The 27,332-nt window shown below is 42.9% G+C and overlaps 1 protein-coding gene across 3 annotated transcripts in view; it reads left to right on the top strand.

The window, feature by feature from the left end:
• sema6a (sema domain, transmembrane domain (TM), and cytoplasmic domain, (semaphorin) 6A) overlaps positions 1 to 27,332 on the top strand; it is a 108,332-nt gene that overhangs the window by 66,891 nt on the left and 14,109 nt on the right. The window contains exons 7-19 of one of the 3 annotated variants that reach the window (XM_075467652.1): positions 1,464 to 1,554; positions 2,875 to 2,994; positions 3,505 to 3,593; positions 7,092 to 7,309; positions 8,774 to 8,905; positions 10,571 to 10,726; positions 12,966 to 13,139; positions 14,682 to 14,822; positions 14,932 to 15,009; positions 19,057 to 19,115; positions 19,928 to 19,948; positions 20,159 to 20,179; positions 26,047 to 26,226. In XM_075467652.1, the coding sequence (XP_075323767.1) occupies positions 1,464 to 1,554; positions 2,875 to 2,994; positions 3,505 to 3,593; positions 7,092 to 7,309; positions 8,774 to 8,905; positions 10,571 to 10,726; positions 12,966 to 13,139; positions 14,682 to 14,822; positions 14,932 to 15,009; positions 19,057 to 19,115; positions 19,928 to 19,948; positions 20,159 to 20,179; positions 26,047 to 26,226 (1,480 nt within the window). The remainder of the gene's footprint in view (positions 1 to 1,463; positions 1,555 to 2,874; positions 2,995 to 3,504; positions 3,594 to 7,091; positions 7,310 to 8,773; positions 8,906 to 10,570; positions 10,727 to 12,965; positions 13,140 to 14,681; positions 14,823 to 14,931; positions 15,010 to 19,056; positions 19,116 to 19,927; positions 19,949 to 20,158; positions 20,180 to 26,046; positions 26,227 to 27,332) is intronic. The other 2 variants (XM_075467653.1, XM_075467654.1) reach the window with 2 other exon arrangements.

Raw genomic sequence — 27,332 nt, 5'->3', positions numbered from 1 at the left:
GGTCACTTGTAATTTTCTCTGCCAGATCAGCCTCAACAATTTTCTCTGGCAAGCTTTTCCAGCATTGCGCCGGAGTGTATGTGTGTGTTTGTGACCTTTTTAGTGGGCAGATGATAACTGTTTCCGCCGAGACAGGAATAGAAAACAAAATGACCTGTTTAGAGACCAGAAAGGAAAGCGTAAGCAGTTTGTAGCCTTGGCCAGCAACGCTCCCCTCTGTCAAAAGAAAGGGAGAAAGTGAGAAAGTGAGGACATAGAGAGTGTGACAGATAGAGACTGAGATAGTGAAGGAAAAATGAGCATGTATTGTGAACTCTGGAGACAAAGTGTGCGGTAATCTTTTCTAACCTCAACGTCTGGTCAGTGCTGTATGGCTTTTTTTTCCCCTCATCTCATGTGCCTTTGTGTGTGTGTGTGTGAGTGCCTCTGGTCTTTAGCCAGGGTGAGAGAGCGTCCTGAGACATGCTGGGTGAAACAAGCCTACCCACGGTGGGATGATAGTGACCTTTCACCCACTTCTGATCATCTGCTGTGCTCTGCCAATTGCACTGCAACTAAACTGAACAAAAAAACTTGCCTGAATTCCAATCCATAGAGATCATCCCACTAAGATTATGTAAGAGATATTGAATTTGTGACTTGATAACAAAATTGGATCAGCCACATTCCAAATGTTAAGAAAAGATAACCTTTAAATTCGCTAGGTAGAGAAGAAAAATGAAGATTTCTCCTGAAATACACTAAATGAGGGAACAATTCTTCCCTCAGGAAGGACTCTCAGCACAAGTCAGAGTGAAGGCTGAAAATTTTGACTAAAATAATCTCAACCATATAATCTGCTATTTAAAAACTTCTGTGGTTTGGTAAAAAATTTCTCATATATCCCGCTCAGGGCTGTGCGCTCACCCATTTCCCCTTTGCACGTAATTTTTTTCATTTTTCCAGCTAAAGCTCAGACTTAAGAAATCAGGGCAGGGAAAGCTGTGCAGTAAATGGGTTGAAAATCTGTCTGGAGGGTTGTTAAAAGTCTTCTCTACCAGCAGCGCAGTTGAAGGATAAAAGATAGCAGGAGAAAACAAACCACATCCACCCATACTGTGAAACGCGTTGCTGTGGAAAATGTTGCTGGTTTTTATCTTTTTTTCACGACAGTCTCCCTGATACACCCAGATGTGCAACTTTGACAGATCTCAACAGGACACCAAAGTCCAAGGGTTATTATTTTAGACGGGGCTCCTGGGCTAGAAAACAGCTTTTCCGGCTTCTTTATCACTTTCCTGCAATATTTCACCACTCAGACACATTTCTAATCTATTGTTCACAGAAAGTCATTGTTTTAATCTTTACATACAACTGGGAGCCAACACTTTTCAAGCTTTATTTCAAGTGCATTGCTTTGTTTGACACTCCACATGGTGTAGTTTTGCCCTTCTCTTGACCGCTCATCTCGTTCTTGACCCTAGATGGACACCATGGAGGCTTTGGGAGAAGAGATCAGTGGGATGGCGCGCTGTCCTTATGATGCTAAGCACGCCAATGTAGCCCTCTTTGCTGGTAAGCTAAACATTTCTGTATAAGTCACACTTAAAGAAACTATTATCTTTCTTTTATTTAGATTTTCTTTATTTTTTTGTTGCATTGCCATTCAATTCAAGTTTCATGAGGTGAAAGTAGATTAAGTTTGTTTGATATTCGTTCCTGTTCACTGACAGCCATGAGGCAAAGCATTAAAACCCAATTTTCTGCTTCTGCATTTATTAAACAAGGGAACAGTTTAGAGCTAGATGGGAAAGTTGAGTGTATTTGAGTGAGGGATTAGTTGTGGTCATATTCAATATTTTTCTTTATACTCTGTGGTTTATTTTAATGACTCTATTCCAACAACATGTCAGAAAGAAAAAGTAATCTGTGTTACATAGACAAAAACAGATCATCAGACTTTGGGCCACATTTGCTTTGTGTCAGAAAGCGGCTCCTTATTAGAGCTCTTGAAAATGCATCAATACAACTGTCGTAACAGAAAAAAATAATTTTCCCCTGAGCTTTTATTGCACTTTTCTTTCAGCTTTATATCTTATTCCGTTTCTTTCAATATGCATGTGATTAAAGACAAGTCACAAATGGATTGGACCAGAGTGAGTCAGTGCTCTGTTGGCGGGGTGCGATCCACAGGCTGCTAAAGACATCCAGTCCCCGTTCATATTCACTGTGAACTGATTTATGGCAGTATTGATGAGCTGTCCCTGCTGGTTTAAAGCACATGAAAAAAAGTAGATGCCAAGCTGGAGCAGTTAGCGTGCAGCAGAGATGCTTGGAAGGAGCTGGAAGCACTGAGTAATCAGGAGGGTTCCTCTGACTGCTATCCTTTCAATTATGTTGTTTGAGTTTCCACTGTGGTTATAGCCAAGGCAGTCTGAGGTCATTCTGGTGGTGCATTGTGTTTGTGAAGCATGTGTGTGTGTGTGTGCGTGTGTATGTATATGCATGGCAGTATGTGACTGTGGCTGTCTTTGGTGCTTTAAGACTGGATGTGAGCGCAAGCTTCAGTGTTTGTGCTTTTGAAGAGTGTTTGTGAAATTGGGTAATTACAAATGTGCAACATGTTTGAGTGTGTGTACAGTCTGTTTGTTGTCCAGCAGAGATTTCCTTTCGGTTGTGTGATTTATTCATTTTCCAGGTCTAAGTCATCTGAAACATATTTGTGTATCTAGCCACAAAGAACAGGAATCTCTTTGTAGCTTTATGTGCTTCTTCCCTAATGTTTCTTTAACTCTCTTCATCTTTTTTTCTTTTCTTTGTGGACCCCTCTGTCTTTTTCTCCTCATTCTTCTCTCCTCCTCATTGCGCTTTCTGTCTCTTGTGTTTCCTTTCCAGATGGCAAGCTGTATTCGGCCACAGTAACAGACTTTCTCGCGATCGATGCGGTCATCTATCGTAGCCTTGGCGACAGCCCGACTCTGCGTACTGTCAAACATGACTCCAAATGGCTCAAAGGTGAGTTGGGGGCACGCAAACAGTCCCCATAGTTGGAGAGCACCAAGCTGACAGACAAAACAGAAAACAAACCAGGATTTGGACATACATGCTTGACCATGCGTTTTGTGATTTATGATGAATGTGCAAGTGTGTCTGCACCTTTGTGTATGAATGACGGTAGGGTAGGTAAGTGCAGAACCACTTATGCTAATGCCACATATTCTGCTTGATGCAGATTCATTTTGCCACCCTGCCCCAGCTGAAATTGCTCTGCCCTGGAGTGAAACAAACAAAAGTCTAGTCTTTCAAAACTCACTAAAGAGATTTGTCTTTTTCTCACATGCAAACCGTTTTGCTGATGTAGTGGATGATAAATTGGGGCTCTCAGACCTCAAAGTATGTGCTTATCTGCATATTATGACAGATATTCTGGCAGTTTACTGTGAAATACAATGTCAGAACCTGTTTTGTCACAGCAAAACATCACTTTGACTCATGTATAAATATTTATATAATTTTCTCCTTCAGAGCCCTACTTTGTCCAAGCAGTTAACTACGGGGACTTCATCTATTTCTTCTTTCGGGAAATTGCTATGGAGTACAACACAATGGGGAAGGTAAGCACAAGTCCTAATCTTCTGCTATTGTTTGAACTCTAATCAGAGGTGACTTTCTTTTACTGGGAGAATCAGGAAGTGCCTGGGGAAGCTAACAGGATATGGGCGTATCACATAATGGGAAGGAGGCTTTCAGGAGCTGTTAGGTGGCCAAAACAATTTTGAGCAACACTGAGCAGGATACATGACCAAAAATAGATTCAAAAACAAAATCTATGAATGTCTGGAGATCCCATTTTGGAGTCCAAAAATACATCTAGAATTGCACATCCGCATCCGTCCCACAGGGCTCCTGTTTGACCTATCGTCTCAATGTTTCCCAAGAGAAACTCCACCCAAGTGTCTCTGAGAAATGAAATGAGGGGGAAAAGAAAGGCTGAAGTAGAAACCAGCTTTCCTCAGGTATTACATCAGTGTGACAGGAATTTTTCTAGTAATCTCTTTGATTGAGTTTTATATCCTGCAATGAGAAAGTTTGATTAGGCAACAGGTAGAAGAATAAACGCTATGGAAATGAATATGTACTTTGCAGAATGAATTAGGGTAAACACACAGAGAAAAGAACAGAGCTGAGGTAACATGAAACACAGAAATAAGGGATTCACTGCCAGAAGTGACAGCCATGTGTTATACAAAGCATGAATACAGATCAGGCTTCTCAATCTGCTGGATGTTTTGAAAGCAGTGTCAGTGTAATTATGCATGTGGTAGGAGAACTGATGGAGCAGAGAGCAATTTAACATTTCGTGAATGATATCTCTTCATTACGGCACAGCAGAATGGCCGTCCCTGACAATGTAAACAGTTGTCTGTGTTTTATGCCAAACTGATAAATCCATTGTGGCAGATTGGTTTTAATTTGAATGTTGAGTTATCTGTAAAAAACAAAAAATGATAAATGTCTCTTTACACGAGCATATTACCAAAGTTATGATAAGCTATTTTTTAGTTGCAAATCATCTCTGTATTTTGTACCATTTACTTTATATGTTTGTATATTATTGTTTGTACACAAATAACATACAAATATTCCAGTGTGAAAGATGCAACACGTTGACCTGTAGCATGTAAAATTGGCATAATTCCACCTTCAAATTGTCAGTCTCAGTGCTTTTTCTATAATGCCACACTGAACAGGCCTGTGAAGGTTTTATTCTGCTTTTCTTAGATTCTGAATTTCTGATTCATAAATGTGAGTGGGTCAGCAGGGAAGTGGAGGAGTGTGGTGTTTCTGCATGGAGGAGGGTGTGTGTTCAGTTGTCTGTGGGGCGTGTGTGTATAGGGATCTGTCTTAAATGCACGTTTGCTCCCATTCACACTGTCAATTTTAGGTCATGGTTAGAGTTATAGCTGTTAAGTATAGTGTGACAACAACTAATTACAACACTGGCTACAAGATCTGACAGCAGAGTTGTAATTACAGCGCTGGCTCCTACTTGAAGCTGTATAGTTTGAACTCTCTGTTGCCAGGTGATGACTCTAAAACAGCACACCAACACATCAATTTACTCCTCTGTCTTTAATTTGCCATAAAGTGATAAAATACTGGATTAAGACTTTGTGGTGTCATCCAGAATTTTTTTGTGAGTGAAATGGTCTTTGGGGAGTTGTGCAGAGCAAGAAATTCTTAAACATATATGTTCCACCAATGTTTTTATAGGACAGATGAGAAAACAGTCTCCCCATGAGTTTTCCCAGTTCTTATGCTAAGTTGTTACGCAGAGGTTCCAAAACTTTATGATTACTATGAAAAAATACTACTATGAAATGAATGAATTCTATGAAATGTATTTTAAGTATAAGATTAAAAAGTAATTATTTAAAGTATAGATCTACCAGTTGTGTCAATACAAAGCCAAATGCTCCTTACATGAATTAATGAATACCTCTCTGACTTCATTCACTAAGGAATCATTGTTAGAGCTGAAACCCTCAAAGACTTGACTTAAGTCCATGGATGAGGAGAAACTTGCTGCTCTGAATCTGCTGTGTCATCTGCTTCCCATTCATCTGTGTTGCTAGTTAAAATTATGCCGCATTAGATGTACCTTGGGAGTGAGAAATTGGATCTCAGAATCATATCATTGTACAAAATGGGAAATAAAACATGGTTTGCTCTCTTGCTATGGACAATAAATTCTCATCAGCAGTTGCATAGTTCACTTAACTTAAGGAAGAAATTAGCTAATGATCCTGCTCAAGTACTTTGGCCAATGTTTTATTGGGTCAAGAATAACAAATGAAGATTTTACATTTACTTGGTAAGTTCACTTCCCAGCTGGGATTACATTTATCCCTGCAGGGATAAATGTAAATCTCAAAGGATGACAAACCTTGCTCAAGCTCTCGACAGAAAAATTCAACTTCTGGTGCCGTTTTCTCATATTTCTTAGAAGTTGGAATTACAAATTTCCCAGTTAATATTTTTCCATCTTCTATCTGGTTATCTGATTATGTCTTGTTACATCAGTCGTGTGCCTATGGGTACACCAAAGGATCATAATCTCTGAATGTTACTATTGAACTTGGTCCTGTTGTTGGGAAAAAACAAAAGTGATGTAAAATAAGAAATATTTCAATAAGTTCCCATTAAATACATGGAAACAACAGTAACAGGCTATTATTGTAGCTGAAACGCATTAAAATGTAGCAGGTAAAAGTTAAAAGTTGTCTGCAAAATAAGCCAAAAGTTAGGTACAAGTACATGAAAGTTCTACTTAAGTACAATGACAAAGTATTTTTACTTTGTTACTTCCGATCTCTGTTGTTATAGAATGCAGATTTTCTATATATGGATGCTTTATGGACAATCTAACATATCACACAATAACATACCATGGTCGAAAGCTCATCAAATTAATGCACTCTATTTTTTTTTTTACATTTCTAATATTCATAATGTGGTGAAAGCACAAAACAAAGATTCAGATTTGAATACCATGCAAATTATAGTGCATTACTGTGTCATGAGGGGAAGAATCATACCCAAATGCAGAAATGCAGCCGGATGGCAGACTAACTAAAGTAACTAAAAAAGACAAGCGCTAAAGGAATGAAACAGGAAATAAAGCTGGCTGGAATACAGAGCAAATATGAACTAGGCCCACAGCAAGTAATTGGGGGGTGCACATTGTCCATCAATAGCACTCATACTTACAAACATTTTAGAATCACCGGTTAATTAATCACCGGTGCATGTGTTCCATGTCTGGAAGTGTCTGTGTAGATTGACTCAAGAGGCCATGTGAATTTGAATAAAAAGCCTCTTGAGGTGTTAGATGTATTTCATGTTCTGCAGCATCAATTATGACCTCCTTTGTAAAACTGTCCATCATTAGTCTGACAGCACTGCAGGGGTTCAGTGCTAAATCTGTGGAGTACTTTTTTGACAGATACCTTACAGCAAGAAACTGAGAATGTGACATGTGATACAAGTGACCGTTCATTTAAGACATTGGGCCATTCAAATGTGACTTTTAAATTTTGTGACTCACTTAGGTGGTGTTCCCACGCGTGGCAAGGGTTTGCAAGAATGACCGAGGAGGATCGCCCCGTGTCCTGGAGAAACAGTGGACCTCATTTCTGAAGTCTCGTCTGAACTGCTCCATCCCCGGAGACTCCCACTTCTACTTCAACATCCTGCAGGCTGTAACAGATGTTATTCACATCAACGGGAGGGATGTAGTGATGGCTACTTTCTCAACACCTTACAACAGGTACCCTGAGTGACAGAAAGCTAAAACTATATCTGATGATTTGTTTTCATCACATAAAACTTTGCATATATTATCCTGATTATCTCTCTCAGTTTGAAGTACTTTATGAAATGCTCATCAACATTATGACAGTCTGACCCTTGTTAATGTTGGCACTGTATTCTCCTGCTGGGCCTCTTAGCGACCTGTAATTTATGAGCATTACAGGGTCAACTTTTACATCATCTGTCAAAACAGTTTGCTGCTCTTTTGACAAGTAGGTTTTTAATCTGTTTAATCTTAATTTCCCCTTTTGCTGTTTATATCAAGAGCTGTTCCCACAGGTCGCGGGAGTTTTTTTAAATCTAAATTGAAAATTGCCACTGTTTTATAGCTTCTTTTTAGCAGATAAGACAATTGCTTGTGACAACTCAATTGAGCGTGGTTAATGGACATCAAAACCCAATGAGGCAGTGCCTCTGAAAAATTCTATAAGCACCCGTTTCGATCCTAGCATTAATTTTCCATTTCATTGTCAAGGGAGGAAATTAGAGGGAACACATGCAGCACTCAGAGTTTGTGGTGTTTCATTTTCTTTCTGGAAACATGGCAGGGTTGCTGCATGAACCAGCCACTTCCTAACTGGCCAGATTGCTCACCATCTATCCGCCTTGTTAGCAGCCTGGTACAAAACAGAAATATGACTGTCTAACTGTCTGCAGATATTTGAAACAGACAACAATTGCTGAAATTTTAGCAGCTGGGTCAAGAATTAACAGATCTGACCTTGCTCTCCATAATACTGCCCTTGTGTATTCTATCTCCCAAATGACATGAGGAGTTTAATCCATGATGGAACAGCAAGAAAATCCTGCCAGTAAAGAGAAAAAATAGTTCTTAGTTTTTTACATTTGAAAGCAAATACTTAAGAAAAGGAGGAGTGACTCATTAATCAGCTATGCATTGATTCCCCACAGAGAAAGATGTTAGTGGTCTTGCTGCAATCACAAGACGGGTGTTTTCCCACTGAAATGAATGTCAATAACAAGATCATCTGTTGTCCATATTTGAAGCCCAACAGTGGACTTTTGATGAACTTTGATGCCACGAGGCTTTTGGGGAAACCAAGTGAAGGAGGGAATGTGTGTCCTCATGATGCTCAGCAGGCACAAACACTGTAACAAATACACTATTACTATGTACAATAACACTGCAGTATAATCAATAAAATGGCAATGAATTAAGTCTAAGAATAATTGCCATTTCACACTATGTTAAAAAAATTGGGGAGTAAATTTAAATTTAAAATGCGTTACTTCTAAAATAAGCCATCCTAGGGGGATTTAACCCTTTGAAAGGGGATTGTGAATACATGTGTCTGTCTCTTGGTGATAGTCCAGAATTGGCAAGGTGTTTCTTTGAATTGTTAAGTCAGCAGGATTGCTTATGTAGTGTTTTTTTTTATGTGTGTTTGTGCCGTGTCAGTATTCCAGGTTCGGCAGTGTGTGCCTACGACATGGCGGATGTGGCCAAAACATTCACAGGGCGTTTCAAAGAGCAGAAATCCCCAGACTCCACCTGGACGCCTTTCCCTGAGGACAGGGTCCCCAAGCCTAGGTACAACTGCAGCACACTGACCCACACTAACACATTAAAACCAGAAGTTTAACCCTTCCTGTCTTTATTCTAACTCACAGCTCTCTTATATAAACACATCCCCACTTTTTTTAGACAGTGATTACACATCCTATATCCCATTGTGTCTCACCTAAATACTGTTTGCACCATCACGCTAATCTAAATGCCACCTCTTTTCAAAGTTACTCCCATTACCTCATCTGTTCCCCACATGCAGCTGCCTAAGGATCGACAAATGAAGCATGAGATCATTTTACAGAAGGCTGGCTCATTCCACAACCTGATCAATCTCCCACGCAGTGCTCACTAATTAGTGAGCTAAGAGCTGCTATTCTATCCTCAAGGAAAAAAAGACCATTTACTACATACTGTAGATCTGGGCCAGGATAATTGTTAGTAGTGTGTATGTTCATTATCTCATATGGCCAAAGGATGGTATTCTTTACCATTAGAAAGCCTGCATAGTACTGATCTCCATGCATTGTGTGAATCAGTCTGTAAGATCACGTTTACCTTCTTTCCAAAGTTGGCAGGTAATTACTTGTTTATGTCCAACAAGGTCAGATGCTTTAAGGAGCAGGTTTAACCGTTGTTGTTTCTGCAGTAATTGATGTGATCAGTTTAATTTTCCTCCTCTGGTATGCTCAGACCTTCCTATCTACAGGCAAGCAGTCAGAGACTTGTAACAATGCCACCAAGGTCTGGTCCTGCATGTGCTAGACTCTCATACAGAATCATTTGCAGATTTTCCTACTTAACAGAAGTCTGTTTCTGTTCTGCTGACCATATGTGCGCACACATTAACCGTATATTAACAGTAACAATTTGATGGTTAACTTTACATTAGCAAGAGCTGACTCATACTCATCTATACTTTATTTCATGGCAAAAAAGTGACCTAAATAGTTGAATAAACTGTTTTGTTTTTTGTTTTTTTTAAACCGAGAGGTTTACCAGTAGAACTTCACACTGTCTCGCACAATTTCCCAGTTCCGCAATGGGATCACTACAGTAAAGATATGTGCATATGCTTCTGTTCACTACTAAATTTCCAATATGTATGACTATGTCAAAAAATTATATAAAGGGTTTTCACTAGAAAAGGAATATACATTTTTCTAGAGCGTGTACATATATTTAATTTAGGGGTTTGCTCCTTACATATTGACAGCATCAGGCACAAAGTGGTCAAATGGCTAATATTTCTGGGGCTTGGTGTCTATTATGGGCTGTGAAAGGGTATCAAAGACCATGCTGTTAAAAAGGTTTTACAAGCTCTTGGAGGTGACATGCCTGCAAAGGGGATTTGCTATCAAAAGCAGCTTCTCTTTTACAAGGAGCACTCCAGCTCCCTGTAAAAGGATCAGATAGATAGAATGTCTCATTGCCTAACCCTGAATTTAGAGAAAAGAAGACATTGTGTGTTCCTCTATTTGACCAAAGCCTCTTGGAATGAGAGTTCAGTCATTTACAGCTTCACTTTAATTGATTTTAAGAAAGTTAGACTTTCTGTCCTCCATTGGCCTCTTGTCATGAAGTGTTTTTTTTCATTTGTACTTTTTCCTCCATCTGCTCCCATTTTTTTTCCCCTTGCCCATAATTCCTCCTCCTCGTTGCCTTCCTCTTCCTCCCCTCCATTTGCAGACCTGGCAGCTGTGCTGGCACTCCCTCCATGGAGAGATACAAGGTATCCAACGAGTTCCCTGACGACACTCTAAACTTCATTAAGATGCATCCTCTGATGGACGAGGCTGTGCCATCCATTGCTAACAGGCCGTGGTTTCTTAAAACCATGGTGCGGTAAGTATTTCACACTCCAAAAACTGTCCTCGTCAGAGGTCTGTGGGCCCAGGATGGTAGTTATTTGAAGTGTTGCCCAGAGAGTCAGACTCATTAAAAGACAGTAGTACCATATTACTAACTAGTAACTGACCTATTTTTGTCTTAGTGGAGGAAACATAAATTCACACCATACTATCTTTCTCACTGACTGATTATGTGGTGATGTGATGAAGACTGAGTGAACAATTATGCTCAAAAAAACCCCCAAAACACAGATAAAGCTTATGGAAAACAACTCTTGATCTCAAACTGTTAGAATATTTCAAAAAGAGGATACTGGAGCAAAATGTTCTTCGTTTTAGTTGAGTGGTTAGCTCTTCTCCCCAGTTTCTGCAACTGAGCCCATATCCCAAAAACCACTGCACTGTGCCAGATGTCATTTGATTGTGAAAGTCTATCTAGCTTTTAGTTACACTACGGCCAGACATTTAAACCAGCCTTTACGGAGAAAGAGACAAAATATCACAATCTCTATCAGGAGCAAACTAGCTGAGAGTGCATATGATTAAACTTTGAAAATGTACCTCTCGGTTTGGACCAGGCTCAGGGTTGAAATGGCTTTCCATATCCTTGACAAGCCTCAGTGGTAGTAGCTTCATTTTATTTGGATCATATCACATCTTAGTGCTACTTTCCTGAAGCCTGACTTACATTTAGTGATATCCCAGTCCGAATATGTGCAGCTTCTCATCAATTGTTCATTGGTGTGCTAAGACTATATTGTGCGTGTTTCTGTCTTAGTCAGCTATCCGACTATGTTTTTATGTGAAATTTCACCTCAGTCAGTAATCAGTCTTTAAAAGTAATCTTCCCCCTCAAAAAGCATCACAACGCGGGGTGGAGGAGGATATTGTTGTGGTTTCAATGTGGATTACTATTCTTTATCCAAAGTCAACTGGAAATGAAATCAGTAATAGGGTTTGATTCTTGTTGCACCCCTGAGAGGACACCCCAACATACAGCACAAGCTTTTTTCCTCAAAATGAGAAAGCTTTTCGGTCTCAAGACTTCTGTGTTGTAGTAGGGACCTCAGCTGGCTGGGCACAATCAATCACTTGAAGATGAGAACACACATTGAAGAATCTCCCTCTTGTGAATTTTATGTCATTGCGAAAGATAGTGGATGTCTTACTGGTTGAGTTTGTATTATTCTGATGAGATCAAATCCCACTGATGCAGTCCTTGGAACTCCTGTTGTGAGTGAACGTATCAAACCTTATTAGACCTTGACATTGTTGTCAGGGTTAACTGGATATAGCCAGTGTCACAGAGAATTTAGGGATATATTTGAAGACAACAGAGGCAGCAAAGAGCAAAAGTGTGGCCTTTGAATTTTAAGTCTGTTGCTGTAAGTGTAGTTTTCTGTAGTCTGGTACCTGTGGAATTTATCATCACATCCAAAGAAATTCTCTCTTTAAAGTAATAACAATTTTACTAGTGAGTACCTTGTAACTAATTTCCCCCACAACAATTAACATTAATGAGGGTAATATCGGACTTCCTAGCTCTCCGGATAAACCCCCATCTCTAATCTTTAAATCCCATCTTGTTCTATTAACCCCTAAAGCCATAAGCTGTATTTTGAAACTTCCATCTGAAAACATCCTCAAATCCAATCAGTATCAGCTCCACAACTTTAAGGGCTGAACAACCTCAGGCTCTATGGATAAGAGGCATTTAGAACATTTCTCAGATACAGTAGTTGCCTTTATCCTTATCAAACAGCCAGAGAAAAAAAACAATTAATTAATTCTATTTTTTTTAAAAAGAAAAAAAAAATCACCAAACTTAACTTATTTATTAAGAGTTTATGCCAGCCTAGTCAGTAATATTGATGCTGTAGAACTGGTTCTGAAAATTCTCAACCACAATTCTACCAAAAACGAAGCAAACAAACACCACATGCATTTTAGTCATAATAGAATATGCCATGTTTGCAAAACTTTGAGAATTGTGTGGGTTTTTGTAAAAAATACTGACAGTCCCAGAATAGGAGCTTATGGGGTGCAGGGGATTGAAAAACAGCTCTGTAGTCGTCTTTTGACATTTGACATTTGTCCAAGATGTAAAGCATGTTAACTGATTGACTGATCACCAAACACTACTTTTTTAAAGAACTAACATGTTTCTCTGTTGACAAATTGTCTAATAATTAACCAATCGGTTGACTTGTTTTACTTGGTATACTTTCTTCCAGGTATCGTCTGACTCGCATTGTGGTGGACAATGAGGCAGGTCCCCATAAGAACCACACAGTTGTGTTCCTGGGATCAGAAAAGGGCATCATCCTCAAATTCTTAGCCAAGATGAGCAATGGCTTGCTCAATGACAGCCTGTTTCTAGAGGAGCTCAACGTCTACAACCCTGACAAGTATGTAGCTCTGGGTACATGTGTGCATGATAGAGAATCACATGGATACAGTTGCTACAAACAAACTAAGGCCAGATTTTGCCTACATATGTGTGTTACTGGGAGAGAATGTGTTTAATTTTGTGTTTCAACCATATATCAATTCAGCCAACCCACCAACTCAATCACTACCAGCCAGTTCCCCCGACCCAAGCACTGTAGTGAAGCCAGCATACCAGATGGCTACTCTATCATTTAAAAGAGTTTTATCAGGTTACACTTTGCCCAACTACTAAATTAAAGACATAGACACTAAGGCTGTGTATAACATAGCAGTGTGGTTCCCAACCACAGCCAAGCTAAGCTCCTCCAAAATGTGGGTGATTAAAGAAAACACACACTAACGCGAAGTCCTGTCTTATTCTTCAGAGCCAGCCTGGGACTTTTTACTAACACATTACATGTTTGTTGGTACCATAATATATGAGTTTGTGTCCATGGACTTGGTGCAGAGTGTTGAGATAAGCACTGTCATGTCTTTGAAGTATAAGGAATAAGGAAAAATCTGCCCGAGTATAGTCTTGCCAAAGTAAATACTTGGTTGGGAGGTAATAGATGAAGAGGAACAAATGGCAGCACAAACACAAGAGGGAGAGAAACAGTTGTGAAGACCACAGAGGAGAGATGGGGAGCTGGGAGGGACAAATGAAGCGAAGGGAGGACTTGACAGGAGGGCTTTCAAGGTTTGCTACCCAACATGACGTGACTATGTTTTGAGCTGTCTATAGGGGATGAAGGGCAGGGCCCTCTCTTCTCTCCTCTCCCCTTGCTGTGCCTCCTTCCCGCCTCTTCCCTGCATCTCCCTCTGTTTCCCCTTCTCTCCTGTTGACTGGGGCTGAGCATTTGTCGGCTGTCGGCCATCTGGCTTTGGTCATGTACAGTAAGTGACTTTGCTTCCCTGCCTGGCTGGCTGGATCAGCGTAGGCCCGATTGTTGTGCATTACCCAGTGTAGATGAACGTTAAGCCCTAATTGAGAGAGTTAATGCAGAACCAGAGCTCTGTAAAGGGAAGATTAAATCCCAGGAGCTGGATGGCAGGGTGGAGAGAGGAGTGTAGGGAGAGAAGGGATAGAAAGATGCTTGACGCACCCAAGAGGGATTAGAGCGTGCTCCTGTGGAGATCCGGAGACAAAGACAACAAACAGGGATGGGGGAGTGGTCGAGTGGGGGGGGGGGCTGAGGTTGAGTTAGTGGATTTTACAGTTAAGTGCTGCTGACTGCTCACAGTGCCCATCTGTCTGTTTATCTGTATCACCCCTTTCTTTATCTCTCTTTATCTCCCACTCTGTTCCTGACCTCATGTACTCTCGTCCAGCTTTATCTGTGTTCTTGCTGACCTCAGTATGTCTGTTTGGCCCATCTTAATCTCCACCTTTTTTTGAAAGAAAAATTAACTCCTGTCTCGATCCTTATTTTGTGGCACTGGCTTTTCCTTTTAACAACAATATCCTTGATGAAAATATATCATTATTCAAGTTTGACCCTCTTCTCCACCACCTCTAGGTGCAGTATAGATGGAGTGGTGGACAAGCGCATCATTGGTATGCAGATAGACAGCAAGAGTCAAGCTCTGTGGGTGGCTTTCACCTCCTGTGTGGTGAAAGTACCGCTGTCTCGCTGTGAAAGGCATGGACGATGCAAGAAGTAAGTCTGATGCTCGCCAATAAAATCATTATTCCTACTCAGATTTTTTATTAATTTCAAGCCATATTTCAGTGTACAATATTTGATGATGTGTGTCATTATCTTTCAGGTCCTGTATAGCTTCCAGGGACCCATATTGTGGTTGGGTGTCAGAAGGAGCCTGCAGACAAGTGGTTGGCAACACCAAGTAAGTAAAGACAGGTGCAATCACACAAGGGCTGCAAAGTGGGAGGAAGTCTTGTGGGAAGCAAATAAAAAAAAATAAAAAAAAGTGAAAACAAAAGGGAAAAAAAGAAAATTGACAGTAGTCAAAGATGGCTGAACTACCAAGTAGTATTTTTGAGGAAGACATTCTATCACTTTTTCTACAGTACTGTTGCTGATGCTGGAAAGCAATATGATTTGCTTTATAGAATCCAATTTGGACCGGCTTACTTTTGGACTTATTCACCTATAATTCCGGTTCTCACCATAACTTAGTGTTGGAAAGTAACAGAAGGCATTTCAGTGCTAGAGCTATTACAGTCAAATATTCAACTATTCAGATATTTGTTAGGTAGGACAGGGTTAGGTGTTCAGTTTCTTTCTGAGCTTGCATGGCTGATATCCACTCTGACTCACTGCTGTAAACTTCAGTCAGTCGCACTTAATAGCAACTTTGTCTATGGATTTAATAACTCTTTTATTTTTGCTTTGTTTTTTTTGTTTTTTTTTTAAATACCTTACAGCAAATCTTGACATTTGGGACAAACAATAGGAAGTACAGCATCAAGAAAGTATGGTATTGCTTCCTCACATAATAAACCTATGATTCTGTCCTGTGCAAGCAGTAATACTAGAGACCAAGCAGCAATATGCATAGGAAAGCTGTTTCCAAATGTGTGGTGTTGATCTTTTGGTTTGTTCAATTAATTGAAATTTTCAGTGGAAAAAAGTTCTGAATCTTTTTTTCTTTTTTCTTTTTGTAATACCTGTGCTATTCACCACTCAATCTTCCTATTTTTCATGGTGTATGATTGCAGTTACCTACTGCTGAAGGGGCTGTTGGAAGGATGAATGGAAGGAAAGCGTTGTTTGCCCCGGGCTTGGGCTTGGATACGCGGTGCTGGGGTTTGATAGCCACAGTAACTATAATTTTGTGGCTTTAGTTATGACAGAGAACCAGAATATTCTTTCTGAACAAACATCATATGGAGTTTTGTGGTGGGAAAAACATTTTATAGATGAAGTCATAACAAAAGGACCACTGCTCCACTGGCTATTTGACGATGAATGAGTGTGATTCCCCAGCTGCAAAGTGATTGGTCTGGCATGGCAATGTACCACATAAAACTTGCATAGCGAAAACACAGATGCTACCCATCCTATTATTATTCTGCAAAGCTGATGCGATGGACAGATCTGATTGAGTTTCCACTTTGGAGCAAGAGCCAGCAGAGGCATTATGAGGGCAGATGACCTTGCCTCTTTAATGTACAATATTTTTAAGTGGAAGAGACTGGGGATTTGGTCTGGTAGGATCTGTTGGTCAGTAGTACGCTGTTCAAAACTTTTGCAAGGCTGAACAGTAGAGGTGAAATGAGGATGGAGAGAGGTTTATTCATTTAAGCAGGCCCCTCTCACCCTCTCTCCTCGTCTTCTTACCTGTGTTTGTCCAAGCTTGCCTGTACATCTATTTTTATCCATCTTTTTCCTCCATCTTTCCTCTGACATACTCTTTCGCTCTTGCAAGCCTCCCCGCCTTTCTTCTTCCATCTGGCCTTGATGCTAGCGTGCCAGCTTTCCCATGTGGAGTTATGCCTCTCATACCTACTGCCTATAAACAGCTTGCACTCTGGTCTCCTGCAATATGGTCTCCAGTCACCCCCCTGTTCATCCATGTAATTGCACATGATTCTGAATGGTTGTTATTTTGCAAAATAGATAAAGAGTTGTGTTGCCTGGAATCAGCATATCAGATGAGCATACCCAGCTAAAATGTGCCCATATGCTGTTTATGACCCGAAAAGCCCCCATTTCTTTTTAAATGAAAGCCAGGAATCAAAATAATTTGAAGGCAAATTTGCATACTTGGTTCATACTGTATGTACAGTACATCTACTGCCTTCTAGTTAACTCCAAATATGAATAATTAATGCTATTATGCCTGACCTGCATTTCAGCAACAAAGTCCCCGAAGTGCAACCTCACATCTCACATAATGATCACATCTGATGCAAGATTAAATAAAATAGGGGTCTTAGCTTCCTCCAGTTATGTACGATGAAACTTGAATCTGATTTAAAAATACATTTTGTGGTTGCAGTGGGATCTTAACCTCGAGCTTGACCGCTTGTAGTGTCACATTCAAACACACTGTGCTTCTGTTTCTATAATGCAGTCACTATGGAACTGACCTCCTCATCTGACGGTTCACACTGCGGTTCATTCACTCTTCATATGTGCCAAGTAAAGCCCAGACATTACATCTGTACTGTGAATACTCATTGTTAATTCATTTCAAGACCAGTGGGAATTTAAACCTTGTAATATTTAACTCACCACGGTCTGCAATGTTATGATCAACCTACAATGGAAACCAAGATGACTAGGTGGCCTTGGTCTTTTCAGAAAACCATAGAAACATTTCTGGGTTTGATGAGTTGATTATATCTGTAAGGAATACTCGGTAGATACCAGGTGTGCTTTGACTATATTTGTGCTTTGTAAGGTTCAGTTGTGCAACTTTGCGTATGCTTTGTGATTATGACTGTGTGTGATTAGCAAATCAGATAAGCTGATTAACTGAACCCCCACATATGAAAAAGGATACTGTTCTTCTTGTTAAGTAGCTATTGTACTTGATTTTGAAGGAGAATTGGTTGTCAAGACCATCGTCATTATCCTCTATCATTATGACAATTTGAATTTTGTGATTGAATGCTATACATGAAGAAGTGACTTTTACTTTGTTTCTGATACAAATGGAAAAGAACAGAATTCTAGATGTAGCCTATCTTGATTAAAAAAAAGGGCTTGTGAGGTCCATATTTTCCCTCTGATCAGAGCACAAAGGCTGGGTGATAGAGTTTTAGAAAATCATTCTTCTTCATGCTATAATTGTGACCAGTGGAGGGTGAGGAAGATGAGAGGCGAGTGGAAAAGCAGAGAAGGAGGTGTACTGAGGAGTGAGCTGAGGAGGACTGTGAAAAGCTGTCATGCGTGACTGTGATCCTGGTTGACAGTTGGTCCGCTCTGTTTCACCGATCCCCTTACAGCCTGCTTGGTGGTCTTTCAGGGAGAAAACAGGTCTCGGTGCAGACGGCATCACAAAATAACATCTCCAAAACTCTCTCCCTCTGTGTCATATGATGGCCCTCAAGCATGGTTACCCCCACTGCTCTGCCCTTGGCCCATGTGATTACAACTTCACTCTCAAATCTGTACTGATGCCTGATAAAGTCAAATAGTGTGTACAAAGAGAAAATTATACACACAGTGAAGTTCAAATGAAAAGAAATTTGGAATCAGGCTTTTCAAAAAAAAAAAAAGTTCTAGCCAAGAGTTAGATGAAAAGATCCTGCCATGTTTGTAGAATAAATTTGAAACTAGAAGAATTAGCAACAGTTATAGGGCTAGCTTAACCTATCTTGATGACAGATAGGCTTGGCCTGAAATGTTTGAAAAATAACAATTTTCCTACTTACTCTCTAATAAACAGATCATGTTTAATTTGGTTTACAAACAAATTGTAGAAAGTAGTTTTACAGAAAGTTTGTGCTTGACTGTTGATTTGGCTTGAAGCAACAATCTGAGCTATGGGTAGCTACTTTTGCTAAGCAAAGCAAACTGGGTAGCTTTACATTCACTGCAAGTGCATACATTTCAGCTTACTCCTGTGAAGAAAAAATAATCATAAAAACAGATTGTCAAACTATTTTTCAAGCAAGAAATAAAGACAAATTTATTTTCATCAACACTTCTGGCAACAAGTCCTGCGGCATCAATGGATCTACTTGACTGCCTGTATTTCGCATAACCACTGATCTTAGGTCTCCAGGGCACCTGCTAGGTGTTCCTTGATTTCCGTCCAGTATAGGACTCTCTGCAGCTTACACTGTGCGCTAAGATAAGCTGTGTTTCATGATGTTTTTGTAGTAGTTTTCCCATAGCTTTGTTAGTTTGCAAGGTGTGGCAAGCCTGCATGGCCTGGCCTGTTTTCCACTGCTGACCATGATGTCTCTGTTCCCCACAGATCAGCCTTTGAGCAGGACGTGGAGCATGGTAACACAGATGGCTTGGGAGACTGCCAAAGTAAGCAGGCACTCTTCACTCTTATCTTTCCTCCTCTATTCCATACCCCCCCACCACCACCACTCCTCTGTTCTCTATTAACTCTGTCTCCTTCTCCTCTCAGCCTTTCGTTTCTTTCGTCACTGCCATCACCTTTTTCTCTTCCGTCTGTTCCCCCTTACAATCCACCCTTTCAGCTCCTTCCTTCCATCTGCCCCATTCAGTTCTTGTCCTCTTCTGTCCTCTTCCCTCGTTTCTCTGGTCCATCATTCAATAGAGTGTTGTGTCCAGATAAGACGAAGACTGGGTTCCTTCTTGCAAATCTCCTCAAAAACACAATCATACAGCTGCACAGAGGGGAGAGATTTTTTATGTGAGAAGGCTCATTATGAAACATAAAACAGGACACAAACCAAACCAAGTCTGCCTCAAGTCTAAAGGGGACTCTTTGGGGACCATTTAATTTATCTTTTTGTATTAGGAATAATGTTTGGAATAGCAAATGCGATACACTCTTGATATTCGATTGACTTTCTCACTTTCCAAAGAAACAAAACTATTTGGCATTAAATCCCTTAATCAGAGTAAATAAAGACTGTAATGTTCCTTTAATTCCATCTGTATGTTTAGTCAAGTGAACCCAGACTGTTGGACCTTCTCCAGCTTTAGAGGCCATATAAATTCCCTCTGATTAAAAGTGAGGAGAATATTAAGCAGCCAGTCAATTTTTACTTAGTTTAAACATCATGGCTTTTCATCAGGTGAAAGCATATAAAATCCCTTTAATACATGCAATAACAAAGTTCCCTTTGTTCTTTTGCTCTTTCTTTCAGATACATTTGTGGCGCTGAATGGTAAGTATCCCACATCTACAACATGCATTCTAATTAAAAACAGAAGCTGCATCACATTTTACATTAATCTTTCACTTCAGCCACACCTCTTCATCTGCTCAATCAATCATCCCCTCTCAAGGAAATTAAAACTCCTCCCACATCTGTAAAGACCAGTTATCAATGAGACAAGGTTTTGACTGAATTTATTTCATTCTTTCTTTTTGATAGACATCCCTTCCGGTTACGAAGGTAATGAAAATAATGAAAGTCCGTCACTTTCATCGCTTCGTAGTGTTTCTCCTGATTTAGAGAAAGGTCGTAGACTCGTAGTGATAGCCAGTCAGAACTGAAAATCTTTGATACTGATTCTGTTAGTCTTATTAGATCTTTTCTCTTTCCTTGTTCTCACCCTCCATTCCTCTTTACCCTCTGTGCAATATCATTAATTAGTCATGACCTTTGGTTTGTTAATTGGATGGATCTGGTTGTTGGTGGTTTAAAGTCTTAATGGTGAGGCATCTCCTCACTGTGCGCATTAAATAGGACATGTGTCGATAGAGAGGGTGAGATAACAAACTGGCCTGTTTAGAGCCTGTCTCTGCCAACCATGTAAACTCAAACATGTCTCACTCAGAAGGGCCACTGTAAACATGCATAGACATATATGCACACACAGCTTTTCTCACTGATATGTATTTACTCTCCTAATCTCACACGATATCACAATCACCCTGGGTGGTTGGAAGAGTTTTTCTCATGGCATATCTTTAAAGATTGATAAACAGATGTGATTGGCCTGCAGCAAAGTCACTCGTATCCATGGCGCACACACCTACACTCGCATCCACCCCTTTATCTAATCGGAGGGTGCATTAGCTTTATTTTTAGTGAATCTCTTTTCTCTCACACACACACATGCAGTGCCTCACAGCTGCCAGATCAAAACGGTCAGATCCATACAGAATGGCAAGAATAGATATTTTGAAGCCTCTCCAGAAAGCCCTCTCGCTCACCCCCCTTGGCTGTACCCCCACTGTGATTTTTCCTCCTTTTGGATATCCAGGGTCATCGAAAAAGCATCTGTGTTGGTGTGCCCCCCCGTAGTGCTGAATATGCTCCCACAGGCTTGGCTGTGTGTTTTCAGGCATACATTCAGACTCACACAGGCAACACCCAGTTTTCAACACAACCCCACAAAGTCTCAGCCATTGCCACAGACTGTCTATCTATCTGTTGGCGGTTGATATGGATTTGGTGATAAATATTTGCCTCCTCTCCATTTTCCTTCTCTTCCACTCCAGACTAGATATCCACTCCTCTCTTTTAATCTGTAGAAAGAGAGGGATGTGCATCCTTTGGCAGTTTAGGGCTTTTTTTCCCTTCTGATCCATGGAGGAGCACTGAAGCTCAGAGCTCTCTGTATATGTGTCATCTGCCTGAATTGCACTTCCCCTGGCAGTGGGGGAATGAATTATAAAATAGGCCTGTCACACTAATCTCTCAGCCTTGGGCCAATAGTTAAATAAATCATTTTAATGATTGCCACGCCACACAGAAGAGGAGGAGGCTTTGGGTGGTGTTGTGCGTGGGTGTCTATTGAGCGTGGTCTATCAGGGTTGCATCCCCATCTTCAAACACAAGCATAAACACATATCGAATGGGAACGTGCCCATCCCCAAACAAACACACACTTACATGCTGTCACCTCCTCCATAGAGACAGCTTGTCAAAATGGTAACTGAGTGCTGAGCTCCACAAGAGGCTCTTGATAAAAGTGATGTCGCTCTCTATCTCGGGAATGCTTCTTTTAAAAAAAAAAAAGAAAACGTATCTTAAATACACTATATTAAATACAATACATAGCAAGAGCAAAAGTGTGTAGGGTGGCTTAACAGTAAGCATGTGAGGCTATAATGTGATTGTCATGGTAAGAAAATAAACATCCAAACAAATGCAAACACAAATTGTGCAAGAAAATGGGAAACTTAGTGGGGTAGACACAGGGATGTGTATGATCCATTACCCACCTATTAAAGAACTGTTATGCATTAATTGAACTGAGAAATCTATATTATTATTTACTTAGCAAATTATATAAAAAAGCACAATTTGTCAGGATGTGGTGTAGAAGGGGAGGACACGGATGCGGACTTATAAAGAAAAGGGTGATTTATTAGCAAAAAACAAAGTACAACATAAAGCGCGGCAGAGCCGGAGAAAAACGAAGCTATAAACAAAACAAAAGAACAAGGACATGGCATGGAATAAATACTTAGCTTGGACGAAAATGAGGCGTGGAAACGTGGCGTGGATACTAACACCAACAGTAACAGTGACATCAATATCAACAAAGATCCGGCAAACTGAAAGGGGAGGCAGGAAACTAAATAGGGAGTGAGTGATTAAGTGAGTGGGTGCAGCTGGTGGGGAATGAACAGGTGAGGGGAATGAACTAATGGCCTGAGTGAGGGAAGTGAAGGGAAAACTAAACATGGACTGAAAAGAAACATAACCTAAACATGAAAACTAAAAACATGAGTCTCTGGGCGTGACAGAGCCCCCCCCTCAAGGGGTGGATCCCAGACATCCCAAAAAAGTCCCAGGGTGGGAGGGAGGGGCTCGAAGCCGGTCGGGGAACCAGAAACGGGCGTGGTACCGGCTTCGGGCAGCAGGAGGCAGTGGTCTGGCGGACGCCCAGACCGCCGACGGCGTAGCCGGAGCAGGCGGTGGTCTGGCGGACGCCCAGACCGCCGACGGCGTAGCCGGAGCAGGCGGTGGTCTGGCGGACGCCCAGACCGCCGACGGCGTAGCCGGAGCAGGCGGTGGTCTGGCGGACGCCCAGACCGCAGACGGCGTAGCCGGAGCAGGCGGTGGTCTGGCGGACGCCCAGACCGCAGACGGCGTAGCCGGAGCAGGCGGTGGTCTGGCGGACGCCCAGACCGCCGTCGGCGTGGCGGCAGGAGACGGCGGTGGTCTGGCGGACGCCCAGACTTCCGTCGGCGTGGCGGCAGGAGACGGCGGTGGTCTGGCGGACGCCCAGACTTCCGTCGGCGTGGCGGCAGGAAGCGGTGGTCTGGCGGGCGGCCAGACATCCCGTGGCGTGGCAGCAGGAAGCGGTGGTCTGGCGGGCGGCCAGACATCCCGTGGCGTGGCAGCAGGAAGCGGTGGTCTGGTGGGCGGCCAGACATCCCGTGGCGTGGCAGCAGGAAGCGGTGGTCTGGCGGGCGGCCAGACATCCCGTGGCGTGGCAGCAGGAGACGAAGACCGTCCCCCGGTCGGACGGACCTCCGACGGGGGGGGAGCCCCCCCTTTAAGGGATGGATCCCAGACATCCCCAAAGTCTGGGGGTGGGAGGGAGGGGCTCGAAGCGGTGAGTCCATGTCGGGCTCTGCCGCCTTATGGTCAGGCCCGGAGGCCTCTTGGTCGTGGTCAGACCCTGTGGCCTCTTGGTCAGGCCCTGTGGCCTCTTGGTCAGGCCCTGTGGCCTCTTGGTCAGGCCCTGTGGCCTCTTGGTCATGGTCAGGCCCTAAAGCCTCGTGGTCAGGCCCTAAAGCCTCGTGGTCAGGCTCTAAAGCCTCGTGGTCAGGCTCTAAAGCCTCGTGGTCAGGCTCTAAGGCCTCGTGGTCAGGCTCTAAGGCCTCGTGGTCAGGCCCTGAAACCTCGTGGTCAGGCCCTGTGGCCTCTTGGTCAGGCCCTGTGGCCTCTTGGTCGTGGTCAGGCCCTGTGGCCTCGTGGTCAGGCCCTGTGGCCTCTTGGTCATGGTCAGGCCCTAAAGCCTCGTGGTCAGGCCCTAAAGCCTCGTGGTCAGGCTCTAAAGCCTCGTGGTCAGGCTCTAAGGCCTCGTGGTCAGGCCCTGAAACCTCGTGGTCAGGCCCTAAAGCCTCGTGGTCAGGCCCTAAAGCCTCGTGGTCAGGCCCTAAAGCCTCGTGGTCAGGCTCTAAGGCCTCGTGGTCAGGCCCTGAAGCCTCGTGGTCAGGCCCTGTGGCCTCTTGGTCATGGTCAGGCCCTAAAGCCTCGTGGTCAGGCCCTAAAGCCTCGTGGTCAGGCCCTGTGGCCTCTTGGTCATGGTCAGGCCCTGTGGCCTCTTGGTCATGGTCAGGCCCTAAAGCCTCGTGGTCAGGCCCTAAAGCCCCTTGGTCAGGCCCTAAAGCCTCGTGGTCAGGCTCTAAGGCCTCGTGGTCAGGCCCTGTGGCCTCGTGGTCAGGCCCTATGGCCTCTATAGCTGGGGCCAGCTCTGGAACGGCTGGGGCCAGCTCTGGAACGGCTGGGGCCAGCTCTGGAACGGCTGGGGCCAGCTCTGGAACGGCTGGGGCCAGCTCTGGGACGGCTGGGGCCAGCTCTGGGACGGCTGGGGCCAGCTCTGGGACGGCTGGGGCCGGGGCCAGCTCTGGGACGGCTGGGGCCGGGGCCAGCTCTGGGACGGCTGGGGCCGGGGCCAGCTCTGGGACGGCTGGGGCCGGGGCCAGCTCTGGGACGGCTGGGGCCGGGGCCAGCTCTGGGACGGCTGGGGCCGGGGCCAGCTCTGGGACGGCTGAGTCTCTGGTGACTGTGGCTGAGGAGAAGCTGTACAGCATGGTTACCTCGTATGGCTCCAAGCCAAAAATGTCCTGGGTAGCTGAGCGCTGCACGCTCATGACCTCCGCCCAGATGTCTGCCACAGCCGGCAAGTGCTGGAGGACCTGCTTCCTCAAAAAGAAGTCCACCAGGTCATCAGCCACGTTCAGCTGCTGCCAGGCGGTGTCGTCCCGTGCCAAGCAGCCCCAGAACCTCCCGACCAGCTTCCAAAAGGTGTCTTCGTCCGCCGCGTCCATTTTTTGGCCGGGTCTTTCTGTCACGTGTGGTGTAGAAGGGGAGGACACGGATGCGGACTTATAAAGAAAAGGGTGATTTATTAGCAAAAAACAAAGTACAACATAAAGCGCGGCAGAGCCGGAGAAAAACGAAGCTATAAACAAAACAAAAGAACAAGGACATGGCATGGAATAAATACTTAGCTTGGACGAAAATGAGGCGTGGAAACGTGGCGTGGATACTAACACCAACAGTAACAGTGACATCAATATCAACAAAGATCCGGCAAACTGAAAGGGGAGGCAGGAAACTAAATAGGGAGTGAGTGATTAAGTGAGTGGGTGCAGCTGGTGGGGAATGAACAGGTGAGGGGAATGAACTAATGGCCTGAGTGAGGGAAGTGAAGGGAAAACTAAACATGGACTGAAAAGAAACATAACCTAAACATGAAAACTAAAAACATGAGTCTCTGGGCGTGACACAATTTCCCAGAGCACAAAATATCATTAAAAACTTGCATGTTTTGTGAAGCAAATGATCGGATGCAAAGACAACACATGACGGACCAAAAAGCGGCATTTTTTTTTTACTGTAGAGAAGCTATAACCACAGATTATTTGGAATGTCAGCTTGAAAATGTCTTAAATTATTGACTGTTTATTAAAATAGATGGAATCATTCGTTTTCACTCTAATGACTTTGCTTGCGCTTTAAAACAAACTTTACGATTTAAAATGCAAGAAGTTATTGCTGTACATCACAGTGAATAGAACATTGCTACAAAATTCACAAAAAGATTTGATTTGAATAAAGCTCTCAAAAGATAGCAGGAAATACATGAGCAGAGTTAGAGGCATTTTGTAGTTTGAAAAAAATTACAGGCAGAGTTCTCAACGTGATCGATGGGGAGAAAGTTTGTCATTTGTCCTACATATGAAAGAAAGGCACCCCGTAGTGACTGTAGAAAAATACAACTGTATGCTGGCAGACCCAGCAGAGATCTGACACGTCAGTCAGAACAAGAGGAGGTAGAGTGAGAAAGATCGTGATGCGGAGAATGACAGAAAAAAGACACATCGATCCTGAGAAACAGCCACACTCACGTATTTGCTAATGAGTTGCAGAGAGTCACGAGGAAACACCCTGTTGACTCACACAGCCCAGCAGCTGTCCTTGTGTGCGTTTATGTCTGTGTGTTCCCTTCCATAGAGGAATATAAGTATATATGTTCATGAGTAAGAGCACCCCAGATGGCCCTTGTTTGCATCCACCGAAGCCTGCCCCGTCTGCTGTGAGCGTAAGTTAACCTGTGTTGTGTCCGGCAGGCCACCATCACCACCACCATCACCATAGCCTCTCACTTCCCACCTCAGCCCTGCCCGAGGCCGCGGAGGGCCCCCTAGGGCGGGGCCGCATGGTGGAGCGGAAGGACCCCCCAATGAGTTCAGACAAAGGGGAGGACCCCTACGTGGCCGTGCCATCTCAGACTCAGCCCGGAGCCAATGGTAAGCCTTGGAACACAACGGCAACAGTCAGCTTGGTCCATTGTCACCTGTGGCAGGAGAGCAGGGGGGTGAAGTGGAAGGGAGGGGTTTAGGTAATTGAGATTTACGGCTGCCTTGCTGCTTCCAGCTGACAAGGTGTAGAAATGGTGGATGACTTTCTCTCTAGGGGACAAATGGCTTCACACTGTGCAAGTAAGCCCTCCATAGAAACATATGCAAATACAACTACGTGGTACATACACATGTAGGCACATGCACATACACGTTCAGTGCTCATTAGGATGCCAGTAACCACACACAAATACTTACACACACACACACACACACACACATGTTGGAGGATGGATTTATTATCCGTGGACTGTAATGTCCCACAGGAGATATAATATTCAGACCATTACACTCTGAAAAGGAAGATGGCGATGTATTTATTTCCTCTAGAAGATAGCCGAGTACCCAGCTCTGTCATGCTTTGCGACACAGTGACATGACATTGAGTGCCCTTTTCTCATGTGTTAACAACCTGCCTAATGCTGTGCCGCCTCAAGGACGGCTCACTGGATAAATGAGTCAGACTGAAAAGGATAGAATGGGAGGAGACGAGAGGCACAACACTTATCGAGCAGGGGGGAGGATGAACGCTTCTGTAATGCTGCCAATTCATTAGAATAAAACAGACAGACCTATAACATCATATTAAAACAACGTGCAGCATGTCCTTGCTACAATATAGAGTTAAAAGAAACTTGTTACTGAAGCCTCTGTTTCACAAAAAAAAGGATTTATCTTGTTTCTGGGAAGTGAGTTCAACTCGAAAAAGAACAGACAGAATATTTCTTTACTCTCATGGCTCAAAGAGTCTTTGAAGAAGAAAAGTGTTGACAAAAAAGACTGATAGGTTGATTCTACCTGTGCTGAAAAAATGCATTCAAACAAGTTCATAAACACTTTGTGATGCATATCAGTTGTAGGTTTTTCACATAAACTCGGGCTCGATATAATTATAAACGTCAAAATAAAGCATTATGTTGGTTCAGTCTTCCACGATACATATTTCCGCATTTCCTGTCTGGAATAAACAGAGGCACAGCGGTGACTGCAGCATT

The sequence above is a fragment of the Odontesthes bonariensis genome, chromosome 6, assembly GCF_027942865.1.
Source record: "Odontesthes bonariensis isolate fOdoBon6 chromosome 6, fOdoBon6.hap1, whole genome shotgun sequence".
Taxonomy (NCBI): Eukaryota; Metazoa; Chordata; class Actinopteri; order Atheriniformes; family Atherinopsidae; genus Odontesthes; species Odontesthes bonariensis.
Note: the sequence above shows the minus strand (reverse complement) of the source record. Positions and strands in the feature narration are given on the sequence as shown.